We start from the raw sequence: 11103 nt of genomic DNA, 5'->3' as shown, positions 1-11103 counted from the left end.
GCTTGAAAGGAATCTGAAGAACTTACCTGGCTCAACTCAACTCAACTGATTTCAATATAAAGCAGTGTAAATAAATGCAGTAAATAAAAAAAGCTTTAAAACATGGTTTCAACTCTGTGTATTTAGAAATACAATAATAACTATGTATGTTTGTAAAGATACAATATAAACTCTGAATGTATATAAAAATACAATTAACTCTGTGTATATAAGAATACAAAATACTAATGTGGGAGTTTCTCTAACCGACAACCATCACTTAAGAGCTATCGTGATAATACAACGTTTTACCTCACGCTGCCAGCGCCGTCCTATACCCATGGTGGCTACATAGTTTATGGGGGTTGTGAGTTGTCTGAACTCTCCCCCATATCGGTGCTCAATACTGCTCCCAAAATTTGATACTAGCTCTTATGTTTTAAAAAGCATACTTCTTTCTGTGATATTGCTCAAAAACTTAGCTCAAAGGCTATCTTGGAAATTAAAGTTTCCTCTCTTGCTTAATTGTGAAAGCATTTACTCTTTACTGGAAAAAAAACTAGCTCAAAGGCTCTTTACTAAAAAACTAGCTCAAAGGTTCTTTACTGAAAAACTAGTTCAAAGGCTCTTTACTGAAAAACTAGCTCAAAGGCTCTTTTGAAAATCAAAGCTTCCTTTCTTGCTTAAATTTGAAACTATTTACTCTTTGAGAATACATAGTCCCGATATACTCTTTTTGAAGAAATGAACTTCAATCTTTACTCTTTACTCAACTCAAAACTCAAGTCTTAAAACAAAGTTAAAACATTTGTAAAAGACTTTTGGAAGACTCTATGAAATTCTCTTGACTAGGCTCTTAACTTCTCTTGATTTGACTCTTAACTAATCATTGAATTGAATTATGGATTCAAGGATTGTGATTTGTGATAGGAAAGATCTCATGATGTTTAGGAGTGTTTTTATATAGTTAAACATGAGAAAAGATCAAGAAATCACTGTCTGGAAACAAATCTGTGACCACTCCGCGACGTGGAGAAAATTTTGACAATCCTGAGGAACAGGTCCGCGACGCGGACCTGGTACCCAGATTTGCCCGACTTTTCCTTCTTCGTTTTTTAGCCCCAATTTGCCTAGATTCGATTTTTTTCTCCATACCTCTTTAGATTCAGATACCTAGTGAATGTACACAAGAATCTAACTCAAAACAACTCTAAAATCAATCTTAAACTCTCAAGAACTCCTCAATCTCATCCCAAATTCAAGAACGAAAGCAATTCAAGAATACAACTCAAGAACATCAAAGTCTCAATCTTTTAGGACGAAAATCATATTGAAATAAACATATTTGGCGCGTGGGTGAATGAACCCAATGCTATGTGAACTCACATACCTCGTAGGATTGAATCCTTTGCGAAATCCACAATCAAATTTGAACGTTCTTCACGAATCTTGCATTTTCTCCTTTCTCCAAGCCCTAGCGTAGGTTTTCAATTTTCTAAACTGACCAAATTCAGTTTTGACCCTTAATTAATTCACTAAAACAAATAAAATTATTTGATTAAGGAAAAGACCAAACTACCCTTTCAAAATCCGGATTGGACTTTCCTTATTTGAACAGCCAAACATCAATTGGTTATATATCACTCATACGAACTCAGAATCGCGTAAACTTAGCGGCGTTGGAAAGATTATTCCAAGATCTTTCCTACGATATCTGGAAACACACCTAACTGAGCTAGAATTTATAGTCTTTTGAAGTTGATCAAAAATTCAACTTAACTTGCTTAACAAATTTTTCAGATTTTTATATTCTTTCCAAAAATGACTATTTCCACTTTTTAACTTCTTTCTAGTTCTTTCTAGCTACGGGGTGATACAAATACCGAGAGTATTTTTTGAGCCAAAACATTTACATCAAGGGTGTTTAGGGCAGGGGCGGAGATACACCTTAGCATGAGTGGTCAGATGAACAACCTTCGTCGGAATTTTTTTACAAGTATATATGTTAAATATTGATATTTTTGGATATAAACTAATTGTTGACCAATTTTGACAAACTAAAGAAAGATAGCTCAATGGTTAAGGTTGCTCAAAGTCGACTCTCAAGGGCCTAGGTTTGAGCCCAAACTAAGGCATTTTGTTTTTTAAAAAATTAGTTTCTTTTTTAAGAGAACAAAAGTGACGCTCCAATCTTTATAATTTGACCAACAAGGTTTGTTGTTTTACTTGTTCTAAAGTATGAACACCCTTGATGAAAGTCTTGGCTCTGCCACTGGTTTAGGGCCCGAAAGGTGGATGGAAGGTAAATTTGTACCAATTCAAATAGTTGAGAGGCATTTAGGCCCATCTCCATTTTTTAAAACTAGTTTCTAGCCACATGCCACGCACGTGTATCCTAATCTAATTGGTAATATTTTTTTATAACAATCTAGATAATCAAAACATGTCTCTAATAAGTGTTATGTCAGGTGTAAATTAGTATATATATATATAGATAAAGATAAAGATAATATTAAAATATGTGTATGATGATAAATAGAAAATTTAATGTGAAAAGACTTACATGCGAATAGTAAAAAAAATTGAGTGGATTATTCAATGTCATCTAAACTTGAAAAGTGTACTCATATAATTTAGTTAGATATGCACGGTATAAAATGAGTTCATTAGTAATATTATTAGGTGTAAATATGTGATATAATTATATTGTACCAAATACTTTCTTATAGATGTTATTTTTAATTGTATATATTCTACTTCGATGTTTCAATTTCTTTATCATGATCAAAACTTTTATTGTAGATATTGATATCTCTCTAGTTCTTGGTGTTTTTTTGTATAAACTTATTATGTTATTGATTTGCGACACAATTTTTTACATTAACATCATTTTTTACTTTAAGCATTTCCAAAAATGACCTAAAGAAAGAAGAATGTATCGCTAAGTTATTAATATATAATAACGCAAGTAGTATGCCCATTATAGCAAGTTAATTATAAATTGTACTCCCTCCATCCCTTTTTATATGCCATCCCTTTCTATAAGTAGCTGGATCACGTACAATACTTGTCATTTTTAAAATTTATGCATAAATTACCATATTTTGCCTATTATACCCTTGATAGAGCAGTTAATTAATCTTGTCATATATTAATAAAGTTGACTTAAGAAAACATTAAATAAGGGTAGAAGTGTAAAGTTACATCATTTCTTAATGCAAGTGCAAAGTAAAAATGTGACATATAAAAAGGGACGGAGGCCGGAGGGAGTATGTAATAATAATTGAAGATGAAGATCAAAGTCTAAGCCTATAACATTTGTCATAACAAAGATAGAGAACATTTCTTTCTTTACAAAGAGAGGTTGTTCGAATACCTAGCATCCCGTCAATAAAAGCTATATATGGGGAACAAAAATTGATAAATTGATATTTTTATTTGAATTTCATTTGAACTTTTTCTTACGCAAATATGATCTACTCTTTCAGTTTAAAGACGATTAAAAAGTCATTTAATCTAAAAACTTCTACACCAAATTGCAATATGCAAGTAGATAATAAATTAAATTTCTAACCGAATAAAATTAACAAAGTATTAAAGGAATTACTCTCTGACAATATGCATGGAAGTATATACATATAAAACAATTAATCTCTATGTTTATAACATTAAGTGAAAAGTGTATTGTACATTACTAAATCTTTCATTGGGAAAATTTAAAAGATAATTATTTTTTAATATTAAATAACATATACCATCTCAAGAATGAGATTTAAACCACATATAGATACATATAAATCATAGATATACCTGAAAAGGGAGAATTTCTGACCGATAGAACACAAATAGAATAATAGGGCAAAGACAACTTGTAAACTTTTATAGAGTATTGCAATGTAAAGAATAAGAAAAGGTTTTAAGAGAAAATTATTAATGCGGAAGATGAAAGGTAGAATCAATCTTAATAACTAAACAAATAGTGAATGGTCATGTTCTGACTTAATCATAACTTTAAGTGTGAAGCATTAAACTAATGTTGGAATGAGTGTAAACGGAAGAAGCTCAAGGATAACAATTAAAGCCTCATTAAGAAATGATAAACTCTAACACCTAACCATGTATATTTGGTCTAATTAAGTTTTAATAAAAAAAATTAAACTAATGTTGAATATATATATATATGATGATTTAATCCTTTTTAATAATTTTGTTGATTAAGTTGAAAAATAAGGGCAAATATGTGCCCATTTATTAACAGCACGGCCACAATGGACTTAAGCTTTAACAGAGGGCAAAATCAAACCTTTTTGCAAACCACCAGGGCAATTTTGGATCTTTTCCCTAATATATGTAATGGGGCATAATACATAAAAATGTCATTTAACTTAGCCTCATTTTACATATATATCCTCCAACTTTGAGTGTGCACAAGTAGACACTTAAACTTGTATAAGGTTGAACATATACACACATCCTACATGACAATTTCTGTCATAAATGGTGTCCTACGTGTATTATGTCATGTCTCTACTAGTTCAACTTTATACAAACTTAAATGTCTACTTGTGCACATCAAAAGTTGGTATGCATCAGTGTGAAATGAGCTCAGGTTAAAGGTCAAATTTATGTGTTGTGCCTATAATGGGGCCTTAAAACAAAATGAAAATTTGGAAAAATGATTTGTTCTCCCCTTTCCAAGTATGATCTTTAATTGATATGGCATTCCTCCCTCCTCCCTTCGTAGATTATTAGCCACGGGACACCTATATCAAAAGCTTGGAATGCAATTTGCATGAAATCTAATTTTCAAGTCAGTGTTGCGAGCAGACAAAGAAGCGCTTCTTGTAATAAAAACAAAAAATCCTTGAATCAATAAATGCTTGTTCTGGACCATGCCGCTAGCTAGATGGAGACTATCACCTTCCGATTTGCGTAAAGAATGATTATTAGACCCTACTAACGTTGACTGATGATCAGTTCTAAAAGTATTTTTTCTCTACTAATTGAATGGTGGCAGGGTGAATGCACGGATAAAAGTTACTGGTTTCAGATGAATTGCTTCCTGAAACAAATGTCTTATTCCATAGGGATTTTTTTTCAGATGCAGGAAATGATTGTTTCAAGTTTCAATATGTACATCTAATTAATGTACCCTGACTCAAACATATAAAGAGAGGTACCAATTTGGATCCAGGTGAATTTGTAACATAACACATGTGCATCACTTGATTAATCAAGTTGTTGATTTATTTCAGAAATTATATATAACTATCAAGTATATTACACAAGGTGCTTATTCATTAGTATATACTGCAAAGAAACATTATAGTTACATACATTGTCACTTGATTTTATTTGGACTAAAGTATTATTCCAACGCTTTCATAAGACGTTTGTGCTCAGCTAATGTGCTGCAAACAACTTTCAGAAAAAAACACAGAATCACAGTTTTAGTGCATATTGTATAGCCTAAGAGAATTTCTTTCGAAGTTCTGCAGTCTGTGTCTTACTAAGTTGGAAGCCTTGGGTAAGAACATCGTCTGGAATGGGTGGATTTGAAGCAAAGATTGAATTAGGAATAATGACAAATCCAGGATTTTAACTGTTGAAAGCAGCGAGATAAATAGCTTTTTTGTTTCCCACATTATACTGGAAGTGAATAAGACCTATTGGGAACACAAACACATTGCCAGGCTACAAGATTTTGGAGAATAGATGACTCTTAAAGAAGTTTGCGGGATCAGGGACAAGAAATCCCACGTACAGAATACCCTCCAGGATAGTTATCAGCTCAGTAGCTCGAGGGTGCGTGTGAAGTGGTGCAAGACCTTGAGGTTCCAAGTCAATACGACCAATAGAAATACCAAGAGTGTTAAGTCCAGGTATGTTGTCGACAGTCAAAAACTTAGCAGCAGCACCAGACCCAGGCACTGCAGTGCCACTAACATTAAGACCTGAAGCAAAGAAATCATTTGGTGTTGCAAACTTTGGGTCTTTGCAAATCTTTCCATTCACGAAAACTGCACAGGGGAAATAAAATAAAGTTAAGCATATTATTCAGATTATACAAAAACTACGCCTCATTCCCAAACAAAAAAATAGAAGGATGACTAATTACCTGCAGCCTTAGAGTCATTAACAGCAACACATATGTCCTGTAGAGGGTTGTTATCATAAGCATAAGAAGGGGAATTACAAATGAAAGCAGTAATGACTAAAGTTGTTAGGAACCACCACATGCTCATTGTTATAGCAAAGTTCTGTTTTCTTTGGATTTGTTATGTTTTTTTTTCAAACAACCAGACAGGTGTGACTATTTATCCTAAGAAAAAAACAAAAGGTACTGAAAATTCAGCATCGAGTAAATTTGGTAAGTGTATGTGGTGTCAGCAAATTATGTAGAGATTCACAGATTTTTCCCATAGATATTGATCTATGCTCCAGCTTGATGGGGAGTGTTAGAGAATCACAAAGTTATATGTTTCCTTGTATATAATATTCTAGTTGATTCTTAGGGATTTAGATATTTAGTTACCTTAGTTAGTCTTTTCTTTACCTGTATTTAAATCATTGTCTTCTTTGGATAATATACATTGAAATTACTCCATACTTTCGTTTCAACAAACGGTATAACTTACAAGCACTGCCGAACTTGAAACCATTCCTAGATCTTCACCCTCTTCAATGTCTTCACCCACAATAATCACCCGGAGAATTTTAAAACTTCTCTCTTTTTTTATCGTTTTAAAAGTTTTCAAATCCCTTTTTTGTAATTTTGTTAGCTAAGCTGAAAATAAGGGCAAATGTGTGTCCGTGTGATAACAGCGGGGGCACAATGGACCTAAGCTTTAACAGAGGACAAAATCAAACGTTTTCGCGAACCACAAGGGCAATTTTGGACCTTTCCTCCCCTTTCTAAGAGGAGTAGGATCTTAGATTGATATGTCATTTCCTCTCCTTTCTTTGTAGATTATTAGCCCGGGACACCTATACCAGTGTGCAATTTGCATAAAATCTAGTTTTCAACTTTAAAGTAGTAAGTGTTGCAAGTGAACAGAGAAACATTTATTGTAACAAAAAAAAAAACCTTTGGATCAACAAAGGCTTTCTATGGACCATGCCACTAGATTGAGACTGTTATCTTCTTATCTGAGTAAGGAATGAATATCGGATCCTACTGATGTTCAACCGTCGATCGAGCCTAGTGGTGCTTGTGGCTTATCCTATTTCAACTTGGATTGAAAATACTGAACAGGAAAGGAAATGATTCATTACATTATAGTACATGTATATAAGTTTTTCAACTTTTACAAGTGATACTCCAGAATTGTGTCTTAGAGCTCGAACTTATACTGTTGGAACTCCAGGAAATCATCTGAATCAACTAATAAAATGTATGTCCTTTCCAGGGAAACCATCACAACTTTAGAGTACTTGATATGAGTCTGTATATTGTGTTAGTATTATTGTCGCTTACACTAAGGGAAACGATGATGATATACATCCAGTTATCCTAAGGTGGTTGATTGAGAATGTTAGGACCGAAATAAGCAGGTGTAATGCGGAAGCTAGCAAAGCAAACCTCGAAAGACCATGAGTAAGAAGACAAACAAGAAATATACAAAGACACAAAGATTTAATGTGGTTCGGTCAATCGACCTACGTCCACAAAGGAGATGAGCAATCCACTATAAATATGAGAGTACAAAATATAGAGAGAAATAACCTCAATCCAATTCACTCGGAATACATGGGAGGTTCACACAAGTGATAACGTATCAAGCTTGTGACCCACAAATTCTCCCCCTAACCAAAACTCTCAAAGCCCTTAAGATTACATTGTGAATGCTGATTAAGTTAGAAGGAACAAGCCTATATTTATAGAATCCTAGAACCTTTCCTACAAGAAAAGGACTAGTAAAATATTAAAACCTTTTCCTAAAAGGAAAACTTATTTATGGTAAGAAATCAGGGCAAATAAACCCCAACAGAGAAATTATAGCTGACTGGAACGGATGATATCACAGAAGAATCATATGCTTTTCATGAAATGGCCACTGCTATACTAGTGAAGATCCAGAGGGGAGGATAGAGAAAGCGTCAATGATACCGAGGAAAATTAAGGACTTAATGTTGTTTGAGAATTAGGAGATCAATTTTTCTTTGAAGAAGAAGTCCTCAACTTGTAGGATAAGCATCCACAGAGGCAACATCTCATAAGGCCGTAATACCAGATGATTTTCACCGTTCTATATCCCTGGAATTGATGAAAGATCCTATCATTGTTTATTAGGCATTATCCATTTCTGTTGATCCCTCATGACAGCAAACTCATTTTTACCAGTCTTTCCATTTCTCTATCTCAATTAATTCAAGTTGTTGATTATATATAGTTATTAAGCATGTCAATTTCACTCTCAGATTACACAAGGTATTGGCCAAGGCCCAAGGCCAACATAGAGCTTATTCATTAGTATATATTGCGAAGAAAGATTATAGTTACATTCATTGCCACTTTATTTATTAGGAGTAAAGTATTATTCCAATGCTTTCATAAGACGTTGGTGCACTGCAAACAACTTTCAGAAATCATATTTTTATTGACATATAATATAGCCTAAGAGAATTTCCTTCGAAGTTCTGCAATCTGTGTCTTACTAAGTTGGAATCCTTGGGAAAGAACGTCGTCCATAATGGGTGGATTTGAAGCAAAGATTGAATTAGGAATAATGATAAGTTCAGGTTTTTGACTGTTGAAAGCAGCAAGATAAACAGCTTTTTTCTTTCCCACATTATACTGGAAGTGAATAAGACCTATTGGGTTCACAAACACATCGCCAGGATACAAGATTTTGGAGATGAGACGACTCTTAAAGAAGTTTGCGGGATCAGGAAGAAGAAATCCTACATAAAAAATACCCTCCAGGACAGTTATCAGCTCAGTAGCTCGAGGGTGTATGTGAAATGGAACAATACGTTGAGGATCCAAGTCAACACGACCAGTAGAAATACCAAGAGTGTTAAGTCCAGGCATGTTGTCTACATCCACAAACTTTGCAGCACCACCAATCGCGGGAACCACAATGCCACTAACATTAAGACCTGAAGCAAAGAAATCATTTGCTGTTGCAAACTTTGGGTCTTTGCAAATCTTTCCATTCACGAAAACTGCGCAGGGGAAACAAAATAAAGTTAAGCATATTATTCAGATTATACAACATATATACAAAAACTATGCCTCATTCCGAAACAAATAAGTATTATTATAGAAGGACGATTAACCTGCAGCCTGAGAGTCGTTAACAGCAACACATATGTCCTGTAGAGGGTTGTTATCATAAGCATAAACAGGGGAATTACAAATGAAAGCAGTAATGGCTAAAGTTGTTATAAACCACCACATGCTCATTATTATAGCAAAGGTTTGATTTTGTTGTATTTGTTATGATTTTTTCCAAACAACCCGAAAGGTGTGACTACTTATACAAAGAAACAAACAAAAGTTATTGAAAGTTCAGCATCGAGATTCATGTGTATTAGGCCGGGCTAGAATAGAGTTCCACATGAACCAATTAATATATATTATTGAAATTATAGTTAGTCACATCTCCAAGTTAGTTATGAGTTAGTTAGATATTTTATCGCATCGTTGCCAGCTGTATAACCGCAGTAGCTAGTCAGGTTAGTTAGCATACATAAATTTATCTTCTCCTTGTATAAATAGATAGTCTGTATTCCTTTCTTCAACCACTTTTTTTCCATTTCTAATGGTCCACACTCACAATGTAGATGGAGGAAAAATATTGTTCAAAATTTCATAGTTTAGGGCATTTTAGGTCATTCCACATTAAATAATTTGAAATTACTTAACATATACTCATGTGATTGGCCTAAATTTGGGTTCTATAGTAAAATAAAAATAAAAGTTAGCCATATACTCTCTACCCTCACCTCCTCCTCCCCATTCACTTCCTCTCTTTTAATTTTCTTTTCTTCTTTGATTTTGTCCAACATTTTAAATTTCAGTTTTTTTTTTCAACTTATGACAAAACAAAGGATAAGAAAGGAGGAAAATAATGATGACATTCATATAAAAATGGAATATAAGGCATAAGTACCCTTCTAGATTATGACCGAAATTACAAAGACACATTTTTAACTAAACTAAAGTTCTATTACCCCAGACTTATTCTTTTTGTAATTGTTTACCCCTTTTGGCTTATGTGGCACACTCTGTGACTCTCACTTACTTGAACCGTGTGGGAGATATTTGGAGGCCACGCAAGCCAAAAAGGTGTAAGAAATTACAAAAAGAAAATGGGTTTGAGGGGTAATAAGACCTTAACTCGGTCATAGTTTAGGGGGATATTTGTGTCTTATCCCTATAAAAACGATTAATTCAATAGAAAATTATTTAATTAAGCAATTGTGTACGTATTTTTATTTTTGTGTGTACCCAAAATTTAAAATAAAAGAATGAAAATTATCTTTTCTCCTATCCCACCATGATAATAATACAAATTAAAAGAACAAGAACACATGCATAAGTTCATTTTAAGTATGAGTCACTGATATCTTGATTACAAATAAGAGATTAAAAAAAAAAATGAGAATGAACAAGATAATTGGATAACTGATAGAAAATTTTATATTAATAACAAAATTAGATGAACAATCAGACGTGGTGAGTATGAATTTTAATCGGATTTTCAGTTATGAGTTTAGTTATAATAAATTGGGGGTTGATATAAAATAAGTCAATAGGAAGATAACATGAAATTAATAATCTTTTTAATACTATTTTTCAAGCATAACCAGGTCAAAGTATGAAGCATATGTGATTTTTATTATTTATTTGACAAGAGTTTAAATTTAGACCAATTAGATTAGGCAACATAATAAACAAATATTCAATTACTTTACTTTACTAGAACTATTAAAATTAAGGGCAAATATGAGCCAAAAGATTAATATCGAGGCTATTTTTTAAACCAAAATGTTGACATCAAGAGTATTTGGGAGCCGAAAGGTGGATGAAATTTAAGGCCCTTCTTCATTTTTTTGAATAATAATTTTGTTGGTTAAGTTGAAAAATAAGGGCAAATATGTGCCCAGTGGGGGTGG

At 33.2% G+C, this 11103-nt stretch overlaps 2 protein-coding genes across 2 annotated transcripts in view; both read right to left on the bottom strand.

Moving 5' to 3' along the window:
• Positions 1–6242, bottom strand: part of LOC102600901 (germin-like protein subfamily 1 member 17) — a 16492-nt gene extending 10250 nt beyond the window's left edge. Inside the window, exon 1 of the mRNA XM_015307843.1 lies at positions 6098–6242. Within this exon, the coding sequence (XP_015163329.1) occupies positions 6098–6224 (127 nt within the window). The 5' untranslated portion in view covers positions 6225–6242. The remainder of the gene's footprint in view (positions 1–6097) is intronic.
• Positions 6243–8539: 2297 nt separating this feature from the next.
• Positions 8540–9388, bottom strand: LOC102600235 (germin-like protein subfamily 1 member 17). The gene is made up of 2 exons (XM_006345415.2): positions 9262–9388; positions 8540–9147 (listed from the first exon to the last, which is right to left on the bottom strand). The coding sequence occupies exons 1-2, from the start codon at positions 9386–9388 to the stop codon at positions 8597–8599; spliced, it is 678 nt and encodes a 225-aa protein (XP_006345477.1). The 3' UTR covers positions 8540–8596.
• Between the last annotated feature and the right edge of the window lie 1715 nt (positions 9389–11103).

This window comes from Solanum tuberosum, unplaced genomic scaffold (assembly GCF_000226075.1).
Source record: "Solanum tuberosum cultivar DM 1-3 516 R44 unplaced genomic scaffold, SolTub_3.0 scf00068, whole genome shotgun sequence".
NCBI classification, from domain to species: domain Eukaryota; kingdom Viridiplantae; phylum Streptophyta; class Magnoliopsida; order Solanales; family Solanaceae; genus Solanum; species Solanum tuberosum.
Note: the sequence above shows the minus strand (reverse complement) of the source record. Positions and strands in the feature narration are given on the sequence as shown.